Raw genomic sequence first — 19,409 nt, 5'->3', positions numbered from 1 at the left:
GACATTTGTAATATCATAACTAGAATTCCCTGCCAATCTCAAGAGACAAATACTGTACAATGCAGAAAAATTGTGATGACAACAGTCGGATTATATCAGCACTGCTTTGTCACTTTGGAGAACAGAACTCAGAATTGCTCTAGCTATTGGCCTTCATGGAATCACAGAATCACAGAATGGCCTGAGTTGCAAAGGCCCACAATGCTCATCCAGTTCCAACCCCCTGCTGTGTGCAGGTCACCAACCAGCAGCCCAGGCTGCCCAGAGCCACATCCAGCCTGGCCTTGAATGCCTGCAGGGATGGGGCATCACAGCCTCCTTGGGCAACCTGTGCCAGTGCCTCACCACCCTCTGGGGGAAGAACTTCCTCCTCAAATCTAATCTAAACCTCCCCTGTCTCAGCTTAAACCATTCCCCCTTGTCCTATCACTATCCACACCCATAAACAGCCATTCCCCCTCTTGTTTCTACGCTCCCTTCAAGTACTGCAAGGCCACCATGAGGTCTCCCTGGAGCCTTCTCTTCTCCAAGCTAAACAAGCCCAGTTCCCTCAACGTTTCCTCACAGCAGAGCTGCTCCAGCCCTCTGCTCATCTCAGTGCCCTCCTCTGGACCCGCTCCATGAGCTCCACGTCCTTCCTGTACTGGTGGCCCCAGACCTGGATGCAGTGCTGCAGATGGGGCCTCACAAGATCCGAGTAGAGGGGGACGATCACCTCCTCTCCCTGCTGGCCACCCCTTTTTAATGCAGCCCAGAACACAGCTGGCCTTCTGGGCTGCAAGCACACATTGCACTTGCATTTAGTCCACGTTGCCTTCACAATTTCAAGGAGGAATCTATGCAGATATCCATTATATTGTCTAATGCCTGTAAGAGATTCAGTTTGGAATGGCAAAAACTAGTAAGCAAGCAAATGTTGTTCAAGTCAACTCACATCTTGCAGGAATTAGCTACAGTGAATTCTCAAAATGCACAAGCAAAGCTCTACCTACAAATGGCACAATCCTTAGACCCCATCCCCATGCCTCCCTCTTCATCCTGCTTTTCTGATCTGTATCCCCTAATAAAAACAGAACAGCTCAACTGAGTGTTTGAAGGGAACCTGGTATCTCATATTATCACCCATATTTCAACATCAACTCAAAGCAAAGTGGAAGCAGCACGAAGGGAGATTTCCTGTAGGCATCATGCACCAACGTTCTGTGGCTTTTGCTTTCAGAAGCTCAGTAAGAAAGTTCTGAAACGAGGTCTGCGTGGCTCGGACACAAGCCAAGACAAACATTTGTTACCTCTGCTTTTGTGAGCTGTTCTCTCAGCTTCTCCACCTCCTCACGCAGCTCCCGAATAATGCGAGCATTGGGGTCCTCGTTCACCACAGCATGATTTACGATGTTCTTGGCCCGGTCTGCATACCTGAGTGTCGAAAGGGTCTCGTCGTAGTTGTCTGCTGCTGGGCTTACTGTCGCTACCATGGCAGTCTTGCTGTTGCCACCAAGGCTGTCCTGGAAAGCGGTCACGGTTATGAAGTTAAAACAGAATGTTTCTTCGGTTTTTGGTTTTATTCAACCTGACAGTGAACTCAGGCAGCAAATAATGGCTGGAAGTGGAGTGGAGCTACTAGTAAAAGCAATGTACTTCTCAGAGCTCCTCAGTTGAGCTCCCCAGTTCACTGTTAATATTCTGAGCCCTGTAAATCAAGTAACATTTTTATTTGCAATTCCCTTTTTTTCCTTAGCACATTGACAGAATGTCATACTCAAGGAGCTCAGGCAGGATCGTAACAAATTCAGAATTCAATACATGTTTTATCTAAATTACTTGAAGACCTCTTCAACAATACAGTTGATTTTATTTCTGTAACCATTTCAAAATGGGCCCTTCTGCCCTATTCACACAGCTCGCAAACCAGTTATGTCAGAAATTGCCCTTTTGGAATTTGGTTGTCAGAAGAAGGGCGTGAAACCACATTCCTGCAAGGCAGTGTGTCAGGATGCGGGGGAAGGAAAGACACATTCCATCTATCTACTGACTGCAAAATTACGTTTTACAGTCTTGGCTAGTCCAGAAAATAAAACATTTCATTTTAAATTTTGCAGCAAATCTGTTGTTCTTATATTTTCCTTTTTCTCCTCAACAACCCTTTCTGAGAAGGACCACATTATTAACTTTCATCTTTAATAACCCATGAAACCTAGGTCATGCACTGCCATTAGAGCAACGTGACTACTTTAGCTTGCTTGTCTAACCATTTCAATTACAAAGCACACACACAGCTTTTCCTAGCAATCATTAAAACAGCCCTTTAAGTCTGTCATTAAGACACTTTTTTGCTGTGTGATGCCTAAAACCATTTGACAGCAGCCTGGCTGCTTCAGTGGTCAGATAAGCACTGGCCACACAGGCTGGTGCTGCTTCACTGCTGCACTGCTAGAACTCTGCCGTCTCTGCTCATGGAAAGGTGCTGTCACCTCTTCAGCTAGGGAGGATAAACCCATTTGCATTGTGTTCAGCACAGTGAGGTATGCTGGCATGGCTAAAACTTGCAGGTAATGATATTTATAGAGAGGCCAAGCAGAAAGAATCGCCTTCTGGCTGCTTTCCACATTTTCTGCATCTGAGGAGCAGCCACTCTTTATTTCAAATTATTTCAATTTACATGCCTTGCAGGGATTCACGCTGTAACAGAGAAATGTTTTTCCAAAGCATCCAACGAAAAGTTTAAAGAGCCCAACAAGAGCACAACTCATTTGATGGGATTTCTGCCTATCCAGAAGCCAGGACTCATCTCCATCAGCTTGCAAAGATTAGAAATGGCACTCTGCAAAAAACTGCAATCCCTGTTCTGCATAAAAAGATGAAGGTATTGGGGAGTTGGCCAGGTACACTGCTTCCAAATAAAGCCATATCAACTGTACTAATTGGCTCCAAAATTGGATTAACTCACCATCTAAATCACAAATCCACAGGCAGCTGTTACAGTGATACATCCTATTCACAATACATCTATTATAAGCTGGGTGAAGTTTCTCTTGTACTGGTGGCTATTCGAGCCCAAAGGCAGACTGCCTGATAAAGTTCTGTGTATAAAACCGTTGTGCTGATTTCACTGGTTTCCTCAATGTTAAGAAAGAAAGGTAGATGAATAGTAAACCAGTTTCTCATTAATGTCTGCAAATCAGCCCTGGAAAGGCTGGGCTTGCAGTCATTACAAACAGAATGATAATAAGTGCGTGCAGTTATTTTTAAGGTAAGCCAGCCCAGTCTTCAAGATTTCTGTGTAAGAAACATAAAAATCTAAAGATTCAAAATTACATTTTTCATAGCAGCCGTCAGCAAAATACACAGAGCTTCTGAGCAGAATGGGAGAACAAGAGGTTCGTGTTTGATAACAAATCTTCTGTATACCATACCTCTCTTAATGATCCTTCAAAATCTAAGTCTCTTCTGATCACTCAAGTGCATCAGGTAAAATATGACAAAAAAAGAAAAAATACCTTTACTAGAGGGTGTTTTGTGCTGGATTTTTGTGTTTTTTCTTTACATAGAAGTGGCTACATTTGTGTTTGCCACTCATTCAGAGAACTGGACAAATTCAGAACATTTCTATGCCTAAAATTAAATTTGCGTTCCAAAACTTTAATTAGCAGTCTACATGCTTTTAAGGTCACAGCATGTAGGAAGTTGGAAGAACAACAAAAAAAGACCTTGCTCTTTACTTTGACATAGAGAAAACTCGTATTTAACAATTCTGTTTTTCATTTAGACCTCACAGATTCAAGGGCCATCACAATAAAGGCTTATATTTTCCCCCCAGATTATCAAACAGTGCAATCAATGAGTGAAATCAATGCCCATTTTGGATGAATATAATGGCAAAATCCTTATGACCTGTTCCTCAGACTGTAACTGGGATAACGCTCTGCAATTACACTGCAATTACACTCTTCTGACAAAAGTGGAGTATATTGGTAAATATATTAGACAATTAAGAAAAAGCTAATAGTTTTAATCAAAATCTTCAAAGGTACCCATGCCAGTACGTAAAATTCAGTTACATGTGGCAATAACCCAAATTAAATCAGCCCCAAGGTTCTGTGTGAAGCTGTGCATTAACTGACCCAGAAAAGATAAATTCCTTCTTCTCTAGGCCATAACACATCAGCAGAAGACAAGAAATTCAGTCTGTGAAGGTACCAATGGCTTCTATCCAGCTACTTTTCCAAAGACAAGCATAGTTAAAATAAAAAAAGAACAGAAAATAAGGCAAAAGAATAGTGTTTTGTTTCAATGAATGGGACTCTTCTCCTCTCTTTTATTTCTCTTTTTAATAACAGATGGAAGTACTTACTTTAAGTAACCAAGTGAGCACAGAATCACGATAAGGAACAAATTTGTTCTTGTTCTTGCCAGCAGCCTGATCTGCCAAGGCAGAAATAACCAGTCCAAGAGTTGTAAGGGATCTGCACCAAGAACACAAGCAGCCATTAACAAGTGTAAATATTCATAGGGCAAATGCATATTTAGACTGCCCCTTTCTCTCAAAAAATGAGCTCCAATGGGAAAGCCTCTCGTACAGTTTCAACCCTTCTTTTCTCACAGAAACTCAACTGCTCATTTTCAATACATGTTTTCAGCCTTAATAATCATGCAATTAAGCAGTAGTTGCAGGAACACAAGAACAGAAAGACAGATGCCAGCTATTTTAAATAGGCAGAGATCTCATTCAACATCTAAGAGTCCTGAATACAAGATGGAGAGAGAGGGGGAAGAAGAAAAAAGGCTATAAAAGCTGACACTGATTTTATCCTGTTTCAGATACTACATTTAGCAGTCACAATCACAAAGATGAAAGGAGAAGAAATAATCACCAACTCTTACTTGTTAATGTTGCTCCCTTCTTTCAGCCTGTCTCCTGCAGCACCAGTCTTAGTTGCCCTTTCACTACCTGCTAAATCCACCAGACTCAGCTTGCCCACCTTCTCTCCTGACGTCTGCAAAAGGAACCAGAGAACAGCTATCATTCCTTCACCACTAAAATCAAGTTACATGGTTTGACAACAGTTTTTCAAGCAAAAATCAAGCTTCATTTCTTGGTGTAGCCCTGCTACAGATTGAACAATATGGTGTGTTAACTCACTAGCTCAGAAAACAGGAGGGTATGAAGTCAGATGTCTTTCAGGCATTCTCCAGAGGAGGGGAACATAGGGCACATCAGTCAAATGTTAAATCAAGAAGGGGATACAGGCCAAGGAGCCACATCAAAAGAATCCATGGGGTCTACAATCTCTGCCTTTGATTGTGAAAACAACATCCAAAAATCTCAGATTCTATATCAAGTTTCATCCCCGATTTTCAGTGAGTAGGAATGAACATGACAATTAGCATAATATATGAAAATGGTTATAATTGCAAAAGTCTCCTATATCCTTAGCAACATCTGAGTTAACACATAGCATCTGGTATGTGTTTTAATTCTGTGACGGATTTTGTTACAAATCTCCATTATTCCTCGTAATTCTTGCCAGTTATCTCACTTGACCCAAAACGGCATTCTGAAACACTCCATAAATTTCATGCAGCAATTTACAGTTGAAGAGCTAACGTGGTCATTGAGAACCACTTGGTTACATCATCTCTTTTGCAGGATCTATTATAGAAGTACCTCAGTATCACACTTGCAAAGTACTACATTTTGCTAAATGAACACGGTAATTACAATCAATATGCTTCCAAAAACATTGCTCCAAACCTTTCAAAATACAATGTAAGTGTCAGGCCATTGCGAAATGGTCATTTCCAGGACTGAAATGACCAGCAGACAGGAAACCAGAGAAATGGACTGCAAAAATGTACATAGCGGTCACTGAAAGAAGCAGTAAATACAATCAAAATGACCAACTTGCATCCAAGCTGACCAGACAGCAAAACATTCAGCATGCAGTACTGCCACAGGAAAAACAAAAAGGCAAGTTGTGGCAGACCAGGGAGTTTAGCATAGTCTGACTATCTGAAGTGCAAATGGGAAAAAATTCCAAACAGGGAAGGAGGAAAACTGTCTGCATAAGAGGATTATGGGAGACTGAGGTGAGGAGGAGGAGAAAATCTAAGTGCTTCTTCAGCTTTATTATGCACACATGCACTCTTCATATTTGCTCCAGGTACAGCCAACATTTTGTCAAGGCTTTGGAGACATTAAAGAATTGCCTGAACACAAGCGTAAGACTTTTGGTATCAGAGATCATTTCAATTTTAGTTTCTTACATTTTCAGTAAGGGATTAAATAATATTTACATATAAATGTATTTTTCACACTTTGAAATTAGCAAGAATTTCTGTTTATGAAGTTGATCCTTTGTATGTACTTACAAGAAATAATCCTTTGAAGGAGATTGCCACATGTACTCTCAATTGTTCTTGTACTCCTGTCTTCCATCTAAATACTATGCATTTACTCTCTCCTCCAAGTTTGTACTACAAACTGTTGCTTAAAACTAAGTTTCTTTTGTTTAGATTCTAGGATTAGGAGATGCTTCCTCCACCCTCCAGTATGTCTGCTCCAACTCTGGACCTGTGTTTCTGCTTTCCATCACAAAAACCACATTTCCCTACATGATTCCCCCACTGATTTCTCTACATTTGATTGCCAGCATGTGAGCAGTACAAGAACTCTGCTAGACAAGGTCACCTAGCTAACCTAGCTAACCTAGTCCAGTGCTAACAGTGAGAATGGGAGACTACAGCAAAAGACCTACAGAGATCTTTTCCACTCAACATTTTCATAGCCCATGAAATACACTGAAGCACAAGACACGTGTCCAGACTTAACATTTGGACTTTATAACATGTTTTACTTACTCCCGATTGCACATCATAGAGTGTGTGGGTGAGGATAATCTTGAAGACTGCGTGGGACCGACTGCTCTCCTCATTCATGTTGGTTGCAGCCACTGTGCGAGATTTGTTGCCCTCAGACATCAAGGACTCGATGTCCTAGACACAATTTTCACAGCCATAAGCAAACCTGCATTATAATGCTTTTCAATTATCTACCAAAGCAATCTCATGTTGGTGAAATCTAGCAAGCATCTTCCACCACATTTCCCACTGTTTATTCATACAGTGTGAGAAACAAACAACTACTTTTATCTTCCCTTTACAGTCTAGAAATTAAACAATGTTGTGAAATTCAGCGACTGCAGTAGTTAGGAAATACGTAGCTCCCCTGTTTCAGGATGCTCTTGTAAAACACCTCTTCAGAGCTTTTATTTACCCACCTAGGTAGATGATGCTGAAGAAAACCAAAACCAATTAAAAGCACACCACAGAACACTCTGACTCGGTATGCTGAATTATGCAAAGCTGCTGGGCAACATAAAACAGAAATGCATGCAACGTATCTGCTATAAACAGAAACTGACAAAGAGAGGTAGATAAATACATGGAGAGACTACAAAAGCAAGGACTTCATCGTTCTCATGTTTTGCTAAAATGGCAGAATTCCACCCCATACCTTTTAGTGACAGGACAAGGGGGAATGGTTTTAAACTGAGACAGGGGAGGTTTAGGTTGGATCTGAGGAGGAAGTTTTTCCCCCAGAGGGTGGTGAGGCACTGGCACAGGTTGCCCAAGGAGGCTGTGGATGCCCCATCCCTGCAGGCATTCAAGGCCAGGCTGGATGTGGCTCTGGGCAGCCTGGGCTGCTGGTTGGTGACCTGCACACAGCAGGGGGTTGGGACTGGATGAGCACTGTGGGCCTTTGCAACCCAGGCCATTCTATGATTTTGTGATTTCTCCCATCGTACATCAGTACTTCTTAAAAACTGGGGCATTTTACAAATTCATACACATACACTTGCTACCCAATTAGGTATAGTACTGCCCAATAGGAAAGTTTCAAGCAATGTTAATGAGTACTTGTCATGTAAACAACCACTTGTTTGTATTTCCAGTGTGCCTGCATGCTACTTGTAGGTGACAAAAAGTGACAACAAGCCATACTGAAAGCCTGTCTATGCTAACTGCTGGTTCTGTAATCAATCACTCAACACCTCTCATTAATACACGCTATACTCATCTTAAATTTGGGAGGAAAGCTGTTACATTACATAGTTCGATGACCTTGAGAGTTACTGAACAGCATAGAATGAAAACAAGTTTCTGCTATTGACTGTTTTCCCCAGTGATCACAGTACAACAGTCGTACAGCTCTCTTGCTCTAAAATCCACATTTACCATGGCAATTAGAAGTAGGTTAATAATTTTGCTTAAGGGACAGTACCCTAGTGTACAGGATGCCAACACAAGCCTTTCATAAAACTGATCCTTACCTTGTAGCTAGCAACAGCTAGTTTGGATAGCCCATCTACATAAGGACCATAAACACTGTGTTCTCTAACTTTTAATGATTGACGGCTTCTGGTTGGAAAAAAAAAAGTTATTTATAAGCATGTACCTGATGTAAGACAACATTTACAGACAATCAGCTTCTCAATGATAGATCTCAAACATGGTGGTCTTACAGTTACCAAAATAAAGCACAGAACAAGGACTTAAAGCAACTAAGAAGCCTTACGTCTACACATACAACGCTGACACAGACATTTTTGTCACTTCAGAGAAGCTGGCACTAGACTGAATTTACTCCACGCTTTTAGCCTTAATTATTTATTTTTATTTAAAATAAAAAGACACTGACATGAGGAGGAAGAGAAAATCATCAAACCCAAATGCCTTAGAGGGGATCTGTTAAGGCAATTCCTGGATGAATCCAAGGCCAGGCTGGATGTGGCTCTGGGCAGCCTGGTCTGTTGGTTGGTGACCCTGCACATAGCAGTGGGGTTGAAACTAGATGATCATTGTGGTCCTTTTCAACCCAGGCCATTCTATGACTCTATGATTCAATGAAGTTGGTATGTTAAAAAAAAAAGTGTATGACAACATACTACAGTGTTCACACACACATTACCTACCCTTTCGGGTCAAGAAGATCTCTGACTTTCTCATTGTATATCTCCATGTAGGATACTTCCACTTTAAAACTCTGCTCTTCATTTTCTTCCTTCTGTGCTCTTTCAAAGAGACCACTGCAAAGTCTAGGGATTAATCCAGGTTGGTCAGCAGTACCCATCATTGTGTATGATTTTCCAGATCCTGTGTGATTGAATTTATAAGTAGTGAACGTGCAATACAGTGGTTTTTGCTGTGAGGAAGGCAAATGCGGAGAAGACAAAAACCTGGCATTTTAGTGAAAGATATTTGTGCAGTTTTCTATTTTAAAGCAACCAGAACATCATCACTTAAAAACTATACAATTAAAAAGAAAAGAAAAACAAGTAATTTAGTTCAAACAGAGAAGCCTTTCAGACAGATAGTTCTGCTATAGAGGACAACCCACTGATACCCACATGCATGTCACAAGGAAAAAAATCAGCTGGGCAAGCATATTCATTTTTGCATATTACATTTAAAATGATGATTATTAAAGCTTATTCTGACTGCAGAGGCAGAAAATAAGGGTAATGCACTGAACTCAAGGACAGTCACGATCAAAGATAACAATCCAAAGTGTGAAAAATAAGGGTAGCCAGCAACAGATACAAGCATTTCTCATCCTGTCCACCTTGTATCTAATGTCAGAAAAGAGAAGAAACATTTTCTGATGTTTGCACAACATAAAAATGCCTGTCTTGTAAGGCATTTCTCCTGAAATAATGTCACTATAGCCATGGAAAGTTTCCACTCAGAACATTAACAACCTGTGTGTCAGTGTTTTGCACACATTCTGAACGGACTTACCAGTTTGCCCATAGGCAAAGATGCAAGCGTTATAGCCTTCAAAGGCATTCTGAAGAATATTCTCTCCAAGGCACTTGAAAACAACATCTTGACCTAAGAAATAAAGCACACAAGCTAGCATTGTAAAAGGTGGGAGAGTGTTTATTTCTTGTTTTGAATTCTTCAATAATTATGTAAAAGCAAAGAGCATTTTTTTGGCTGTTCTTGCCTAAATAAATTATTTAGCATTCAGTATTTGCTCTCTTAACAGCAGCACAGACATCAGCTGGTAGATATGCTGCAGATGTGTACTACTACAAAACTCACAATCTATGATTATTGTGCATATATGTGTATGTGCTTACAACAGCATGCTAGCAATCCTCATGCTCAGAAGTTTTATCAGCAGAAAATCTACTACCAGCTGCATGAATTCACCCATTGGTGAATGACAGCACCTCAACATGTCCTCAACCCATACATTTTAACTACTGCCAAACGTGATTTTGCAGAGAAGAAATCACCTCTACATGGGAGGTAATACAAAAGACGTATGCATTAGCAAAATGTAGGGTTACCACTTCTTGAAGAACTGATGGAACAGGTTGCCCAGAGATGTGGTTGATGCCAGGCTGGACCAGGCCCTGGGCAACTTGATCTAGCTGTGATGTCCCTGTTCATTGCAGGGGAGTTTGACTAGGTGGACTTTAAAGGTCCCTTCTATCTCTAAGGGATCTGTGATTCTGTGAATTTCACATACCAAACACTGCTTTTCCTTGCCCTCATTAAGTCCATAACTTTACACTCAAGCCAACTCAAGACTTGATGCATGCAAACTTTCCCATCAGAACTCCGAATAGTTGTGCCTATCTAAATGGTTTGGGTCAAATAAACCCATTGTATATCACACTCAATTCCTCACTGAACTACTACTTATTACAAATACTGGCATCCTTTATTTATTTGTTTTTAAATCCATGGAAACAAGCTAAACTAAATACAATTTTTAAAAGGTAACGAATATGAAAAAAGGAAAAGATCACCAACTGTTAAGTTCTAACATACTTCAGATCTAACCAAATCTGTTTGCCAAAATATGCCAATAATACCCCAGAATCTCTTAATTAAATACTCCTGTATTAAATTAGGCTTTTTTAATACTCCAATTATTAAGTTCTAATAAGATGCTTTCATCAGAACTGGAAAACAAACAGGTATATTATAGTAATATTCCTCATATCCTGGAAAGAAACTGATCTGATGCTTTTAAAATGATGCACTTAGAACAGTATTCAAAATATAAATGTAAATACGAGTAACCCATTATTCTGATGGATTTCTCAATTTCCTGCACTGCAGATGGGTAGCAATGCCTATTGCTATCCTAATCATCATCTGTAGAAAAGAAAAACAGTAATGATTTAAGTTTTTCCTTTTTCTTTTGACAACAAGCAGTCATACTGGGGAAAGATATTCCATGCCATATGGTCTGTGCCCTTTAGCAAATACTGCATTATAATTAGACCATTTGTTCTCGGAGACAACACGCACAAAGCTACAGCAAATATTACCTGCATATTTTTCTTTGACAGATTCATCCATAGACCAAAAGCAGTGATCGTAAGCAAACACCTGTAGAAAAACAACCAGGAGGGTACTTTATAGAAACCACTGCCAAATCAAACACGTTATCTCAGTTTTGATAGTGCTGTATTACGTTGGCTAACATCGTGCTACTTGGGCCCACTCTGAACACAGTGTGCACTCCTGAAGAGTTATTTATTTCCTATGAATTCAGTGACTGAAAACAAACCCTTCATGTTCCTACACGAAGGCCCGTTCCTCGGTTGTATTTTTTCCTTGCTTTTCTTTCTTCTTTTCTGCTATGTGAATCCTTGTCGATGTTCTCCACCAGCTCCACGAGGCAACCAAGTGGATGACAAGCAGCTCTCCTCATCTTCCTTCAATCCCATCCTTGCAATTCATTTCTCACAAAACCTGCTATTCTGCAAACCGACAGATGTCCCCTGGCTGCTTCTGCCTACCACCACCCAGTTCTTCTTGTCTGCATAAATTAACAACACGCCTTAGGCCAGGAACCCTTCAGTACATGAGCAGTGTGTATTTATATACTGCTGACAAACAGAAGCAGCCATCATCAAAGTCCGTGAGCAAATGTATCACTAGAAGAATAGCGCTGACGCCTTTTCAAATGGAAAAGTTTCACTTTTGCAGTGAACCCATTTTAAGGCATCTTTCACTGTGACTGCTGACCCCCACAATAGGGCATTGCCTGCTCCAGGATCCCAGGCTGCAAAAATAGATGTTTGCAAACCAATGCCTCCAGCTATGCATTTGTAAGCAAAAAAAAAATTAAAAAGCCAGGACAGGAGCTGGTCTACTTTCAAACAGGCAAAAACCATTCTGTAGGATATAGGGAAAAGGAAAGTGCCATGGGTTGCACTTTGCCTGCTTACTCCTCATCTAAGTTTAATTAAGGCTGCTCTTTTCCCTTTAGCCATTCGTTACGGCTACAGAGCTGGTGTCTGCAGCACTTCAGATCACGTTAGCAGAGCAAGTGCACTCTGCCAACATCTCAAATTCACCTTCTGAACACCAGTTTGATTATTCCTGAAACTCTGCTAAAGCATTTCCCTGTTCAGGTTCAGTGAAGTCTGTGGTCTATGCTAAAGGCACCAACCATGCAGCACTGTATACGCAGGTAAGCCACCCTAACATCTTTCATTTAGTAAAGATTGTAGGAACAAAATGTGTTGCATCATACCTACATTAATAATAGAAAAACCCTCCAGAGAAATATTGATTCTGTAGTGACTGATCTCAGTTATACCATTCCCTAATGAATCATGTCATGGTATCTGAAGAAATCATTTAAAGATTCACAAAGCAGGAAAGAATCTTTCTCAAGAGTTTATGCCAATTAAAATAAGTTAGAAAAATTGTACAAATGTTGAAAATCTGGACTACAAACATATCCAACACTACTTACATCTGTGAAAATGCTTAGCGCAGCAAAATCCTTCACATTTGAACAACTTATCTTCAAAAATGCATTCCTTTTTTGACACCCTTCCCCTTTTTATAAAGTACAGCAATCGTGCAGTATCATGTAAAACAAAATAGTTTATTTTGCAGCTTCTAAATAAATTGCTGTTTCCCTGATTGAAATTACGTGGTTTTATTTGGTTCTTTGAATTTACTAAACAATTACACACACCCAAGACATCATATAATTATAACATCCCAAGACATCATTGGACATACGACCACAGCAATAAAGCTGAATTCCAGTGTGCCAGGATTAAGATAGATATCAGCATGCCAAGTACAAAGTCATGGGACCAACAAAATGAGTTTGCTACAACACAAATACCAGAAAACGCTTTAAAAAACCCACAGACAACAAGCAGTCTCCCATTCACAGCCTGTAATGCTGAGCATGTATGTTCTCATTTGTTCCCGTGACTCATCTTTTGGCAGAGGCTACACAGTGCTCTTCTGCAGCAAGGAAATGCTTCGAGTTTCTTACTCAACAGCTGACCAGCTGCAGGGCTGTTTTTCTGAAATGCTTTCAATATTTGGCTAACACATGACTGACTGAACCACAAGCAAAAAGCAATAAGGGTCCTTACCTTCGGCTGGGTCCTGCTGCTCTCAGAAGTAGCAGCAGCAGCAGTGATACGGTGCAGCACGTGGGGCAAGAAAGACAAAAGAAAAAGATTGTTAGCTAAAGGGACTTCAGCTTAATTGCTCTACTGTTAATATCTCATTTTGGAGCACTGTATTTGAAAAGTTTGTTTCTTTCCTCCCATCTCTCCTCAAATCAGAGGAGAATAGCAACTCCTTTACTTTGTCATTTGCACAAGTGAAAACTTTCTGACAGAACACAGCGAGCACCAGAACAGTCTGTAAGACAACAGCAGAGCAACAGCCACTGCACCAATGATTCAGACACTAGCACCAGGTTATGCAGCATTTTCTCATGGAGGGCAGGAGAAACCCTGCAAACACAGCCACAAGGAAGTGATGCTCTCTTTGCCCTGGGCCTTGCAAATGGCATTGATAAGCTCCTGCCATCAGCAAAGCCTTGCAGCAAGTATCAATGATTTCTTTCTTTTGACAGAGTAGGAGCTGTGTAGCATCACTTTATGCTGCTCACATGGGTTGAGAAGTGAGTTGAAGAACCGTAATGTCAGCACGGTCTCTCAAAAATATTTATTTACAAATTAAGTCCCTCATTTCTTTTTTACTTAGGCTTGAATTTGATATGAATTTAACTCAACTACCAGGACTGAGCTGCGCTGTGGCTAGCAGTAGCAGTTATTTCAGCCAATGTTACCCTGCAGCAGCCACATCACAAGGTCATTCAAGTGAGCAGGGTAGCTCTTGTTGGTGAGGAAGGCTTATTCCTGTTCCTACAGGAAGATCACTCTTCCTACAGAGCAAGGCAAACACAGTGCCTGGGCTCAGTGCATGAGCTCAGCACACAGAGATGCTCAAAGGGCTCAAGGGCTGCCCTGCCCTTGATTCGGACCAGCAGCTCTGCTCTGTCCCAGCCCAATTCCCAGCAGGATTGTCCTGTGACAGCACACTTGACTTTTCCAGCCCTCGGGACAGCACATATTACTGAGCACTGGAATAAAGCAGCAATAAGGATATAATCTGAAAAGTCCTATTGCACACTTCAAGAGGATGGATTACACTAGGCGATGTATCAGGCTTAGTTTAGACTGAAGGCCCAAAAACGAGTACCTCATTTTCTAAAGATGTGCACATACACATGAAACCACATTTCTCTGCACATTTGATGCAAGCACACACAAAAGAAAACATCAAAAGACACCAGTATTTAGGATACAGATAGCTGTCCTGTGCTCTTGGACTAAAAAAGAGCAAATCTGACAAATGTTGCCCAAAGGAAAGGATGGAGTGTGCGCACTGTACCACACAGAAGCATGCTATGCACAGCCTGATCCATCATCCCACAGCTGGGCCCAGCAAGCTACGAAATGATTTTCAGCCCAACTGGAAACCCCATGGGAATTAAACAGATGGGAGGAAGCAGCACCCAGACTGCTGAATGTTCCCAGGAGGCTCCATGCCCCACTACAGCACACTGTGTGGGTGTGCAGACAGAGCATCCTACACAAAGCACTGCCAGCCATGAGGTACACAACCAACACTGCCTATTATTAAGGCTGAGGCAAGCAACAAAACCCCAGAGCATCCCAATAGCTCTTATGTTGCACTAGCTGCAGGACCAAGACGCACTGACCAGACACAAGTATAATTCCCCTCCCACAGCTTTAGTGGGGAAAACAACACAAGAAAAGAGGAGAGATGAAAGATATCTGGGGAAAGGCAAGGACAACTCAGACCTTATCTTTCTGTGTAGCTTAAAGATAGCAGCCAGCTGACAAGTCAGCACATGCTCTGCATCAGTCATAGCACATCCTGCTTCTTGCTGCAATCAGAAGTGGGTAAGCAGGAGAACAAAACTGGGGGACAGCAAGTCAGAAAGAGGTATGGAGGCTGTATGATGTCATCTAATGAGCCAGGAGGTTTTTGGTTTTGGTTGTTTGTTTTTTTTTTTCTGAAAAAGGACATTTCCAATAGCAGTAGCAACATTCAAACTATAAACTTGAATGAGGGTGATTTTTTGAGGGTGGTGAGGCACTGGAACAGGTTGCCCAAGGAGGCTGTGGATGCCCCATCCCTGCAGGCATTCAAGGCCAGGCTGGATGTGGCTCTGGGCAGCCTGGGCTGCTGGTTGGCGACCTGCACACAGCAGGGGGTTGGGACTGGATGAGCACTGTGGTCCTTTTCAATCCAGGCCATTCTTTGATTCTATGATACTGCCTCTAGCACAAGGCCATGGTTGTTCTCATGGAATGAATATGTAATATTCGAATATTTTCAGAAGATTGTGGAAAAATAACGCATAGTAAAAAGTTTCAATTTAAAGTAAAAAAAAAAAAAAAGAAAAGAAAAAAAAGGGAAACAACCTCAACAATAACTATGAATTGGGGAAGTACTAGAAAATCCCCCAGAAACGTTTACTGCTTTCCGCTTTCAATCTTCCATAACCACTGCAGAGTAAGCAATCAGATTCCAGTACAGTTGGAGCCATATTGTGCCTTTCAGCAGGAGCTGCTCGATAGAATCTCCAAAAAGAAGCTGAAGACCCAAGCAGAAAAACAAACTGATGAGGAAAATCTACATGGACTTCACAGCAGAAAGCTCTTGGCATCTCCCAGCAACACCACACTTTCAGCTTTGCTCCTGAGGAGCTGCCAAGGCAGCCAAGCTTGTTTGCCTTAGATCAATTTCTGTTCATCCATGCTTTATTATAAGTAAAGCTGGCATCACTTGTCACAATAATTTATCTTTTGGATGCAAGAACAACTCCATTTAGCAGATATTTTATTCTTTTTAAAGTTTGTGTGGATATAATCCAAACCATTCCATTCTTGAGACTTCTTAAGCTTACCACCAATTTGTTAATGTCCCTGAATTACAGACCCCGTTATACCACGATGACATGGACTCCATGCTCCCAGACAAATCTGAAAGAGAAATGCTGTTGTAGCTCTGCCTTCACTCCTGCTCAGCACATGTGGGAATCTCAACACAGCAGGACAGGCAGCCCCAGTGCTGGTCTCAGGATCAGCTCAAGGTGAAGAAACTTGAGCGCAGCACCGACAGGACAAATGCCAGGTGATCTGCAGAAGTTCCTTCCAACCTCAGCTCTTCTAGGATTGTGTGAGTAATTATTATATCAGTATATTATATCAGTATATATTATAGCAGTATAGGAACTATGTTGAGTTCAGACTCATCTGCATCACATCTCAGCTGGTCCCCAGAACAAGTGACTAATGCTGTGCTGGGCAGAATTATTTGTCCCCATGGCTCTGGACAGAGCTTTCCCACTCCAACTCATATCACCACTTCTGGAAAAACAACAAGAATAACAGAAACACAGCAGGGGAAAGATGCTAGAACATCTAATAAATTCACATCCCATATTCACAGAATCTCCCCATATGGCCACAATAAGCCAATGTGGGCTCTGTTTGAAGAGCAATGGGTTAAAAGTTAATGGCTTTATGGGCGAAAGGGTTTTTCAAAAATTTCATCCTTCAAACAAGACTTCTAGTGTGAGCCATACCTCTGAGGGTAAATACTGGATGCAGATGAAGCTGAACACCAAAAGGATCTCTGCATCGCTCATGCTGTCTCAGCATCAAACCTCTGTCTGGACAGAGATGCAAGATTTAACACCAATTTTTGCAGTCTTGTATTCTGGAATAGCCAAGCTTATGATTTTCAAGTTTACCATCTCCATGAAGAAGCAAATAAACCTTCTGCTGTACTGCAAGAGCCTCCTAGTATGAAGAAGCTGATAAAGTGAAGGTGTTATTGAAGAGCTCTGGCATCAGCAATCCACAAGGCAGACAACTTCACGTTCAAAGCTTGGGAGCTTGCCTATCTTTCTCAAGCAGATTCCTGAACTGGAAGCATATTTCTAACTGATTCAGAATGAGGTTTTCCGACATTTAAACGTTATGATTTTTGCTCTCTAAATTTCAGCTCCAGAATCTCTTTCCTAAAGCCAGTTAATGGCAAAATTACATTTAGTAACGCAATGAGTTGTCAAACAGAGACATGACTGAAATACAGCAGTATGGCAACAGATAAGAAAATGTAGATTTCGCTGAGAAGCCGTTTCCTCTTTTCCACATATCACACAAATACAATTGCAAAGCTTTTTTTTCCCACATGCAACGAGAGGAAATGTCTACTAAATCAGGTTTTGATCACTTCAAGCTCCTCTATCTCACAATACCTAGAAATAAACTTTCCAGAATATATCAGAAGATAAACTGCTTAAGGTTGTTGTGCTTATGTCTATAGAAACTCTTTCCCCATTTCTTAACATTGGCCAAGAACTATTAAAATGCTGCGCCCCACGAGACTGCTCCAATTTCTAGATGATAACCAATTAATACAGTCTTACAGAGGTTCAGTTTTCCTTCCCCACCAATACAGACCTCTGGCAAAAAAACTACTGCCCTATTTGAGAAAAAAGAACCTGCAAGCAGATGTACTCCCTTTAAAACAAAGTCCCCAAATATGTCAAAGAAAATGTGAAAGAGCACAGAGGGTTCAGAGCTCAGATTTGTGTAGCTAAAAGGAACAAAAGTGATCACTGTTACTTAGAAAATTCCTCTGGTGCTGCAGGCATTCCAAGCATATTTGGCGGTTACTTAGTTTCTACTGACAAAACTCATTTTTGCCTGCTCACTCAAAAAAAAAAGGCTTGAAAAACAAGAATTTGGACAGCACAGGAGCTCTGTGGGTTCGGGGTATTTTCTTGTCAAAGCTATATTTCCCGTATTGTTTGTCTCCTCGCATTCAAATGGCGCACGTATCCCATAAAGTCATGGTATGACAAGGGGATTACAACTTCATCCTTCGTTTGTATACACTTGGATGTTGGGATGCTATTGTGCTCTAACAGAATGTTTGGTGAGCATCCAGTACCCAGACTTTCAATTACTATTGTGCATTGGAATACTTTTTAGTAAAGCCTGATGCCTGGTCTGGTATTAAATGGGGAGGTTGGTGGCCCTGCATGTGGCAGGGAGGTTGGAGATTCATGATCCCTGAGGTCCCTTCCAGCCCAGGCCATTCAGTCATTCTGTGTAATACTGTCTAACCATTGGAGAAGGTAGCAGGAGAAACATCTTACAGTTTGGAAGCCTTTCAACTACACAGAGATCTCCATCTGGACACACCAAGGTCCCAGCCTGGGACATGGCAGTAAAAACCTTCTGCCTCTGGGACAGCCACATAAGTGGCTTCAATCCCAAGCAATCAGCCCAGGAGTGGTGTGATGAGCTCCTGGAGAGGCAGAGAGCTCAGGGTGTGCATGCATACAGGTACAGGTGCATGGAAACACTGCTCACATGGCAATCTTGTTCAAGAGCATCACAGCATCAGTGTAAGCACAGGGATCACATTCAGCACAACCTTAAGCTGAAGGCAAAGGGCTAAAAAGCTAAGTCAGTGATCTACGTGGTTAATCCCAAAATAAATATGATATGCTATGCAAAGTAAGCAGATTAGACTGAAAAACATCATTAAAATGTCCATGCGAGCCACAGATATAAAGGATACATCTCAATTGGATACACTGAAAAAAGTGCAGTACCACAGGCTAACAAATTAGAGGAAAACCTCTACATCCAACAGACTCACTAGAGGGATGTTTGTGTAGAAAAGCTTTCCTGATGTGGACATAATTACGTGTTGTAAAGACACTTCAATAACAGTATTTTACGGGAAGGGGGAAGGCCAGTCTGAATTTTCACAAGGCTTCTTCAGTGGCACAACAGAGCCTGCACAAACAGCAGTTGCAGGAGGGTAACACTGCCATATGAATTACCTCATCCTACTGCAAACAGGAGGAAAAAACAAACAAAACCCAACCCTGTGAGCATCTGACTGCTACTGGAATCCTTCAGGAGTTTCACAAGAGCTGCCTGAAATGCTGCAGCACCCAGTTAGACTATTTCCTGAAGGCGTACATATGCAGAATTTCTCATTCA

The 19,409-nt window shown here is 41.4% G+C and overlaps 1 protein-coding gene across 2 annotated transcripts in view; it reads right to left on the bottom strand.

The window, feature by feature from the left end:
• KIF13B (kinesin family member 13B) overlaps positions 1 to 19,409 on the bottom strand; it is a 120,781-nt gene that overhangs the window by 58,390 nt on the left and 42,982 nt on the right. For both annotated transcript variants that reach the window (XM_052690865.1, XM_052690874.1), the window contains exons 3-11: positions 13,428 to 13,443; positions 11,346 to 11,406; positions 9,796 to 9,888; positions 8,970 to 9,150; positions 8,328 to 8,415; positions 6,856 to 6,990; positions 4,879 to 4,991; positions 4,349 to 4,460; positions 1,290 to 1,502 (exon numbers count right to left, since the gene is read on the bottom strand). In XM_052690865.1, the coding sequence (XP_052546825.1) occupies positions 1,290 to 1,502; positions 4,349 to 4,460; positions 4,879 to 4,991; positions 6,856 to 6,990; positions 8,328 to 8,415; positions 8,970 to 9,150; positions 9,796 to 9,888; positions 11,346 to 11,406; positions 13,428 to 13,443 (1,012 nt within the window). The remainder of the gene's footprint in view (positions 1 to 1,289; positions 1,503 to 4,348; positions 4,461 to 4,878; positions 4,992 to 6,855; positions 6,991 to 8,327; positions 8,416 to 8,969; positions 9,151 to 9,795; positions 9,889 to 11,345; positions 11,407 to 13,427; positions 13,444 to 19,409) is intronic.

Source organism: Tympanuchus pallidicinctus, unplaced genomic scaffold (assembly GCF_026119805.1).
Source record: "Tympanuchus pallidicinctus isolate F22 unplaced genomic scaffold, pur_lepc_1.0 scaffold1, whole genome shotgun sequence".
NCBI lineage: Eukaryota > Metazoa > Chordata > Aves > Galliformes > Phasianidae > Tympanuchus > Tympanuchus pallidicinctus.
Note: the sequence above shows the minus strand (reverse complement) of the source record. Positions and strands in the feature narration are given on the sequence as shown.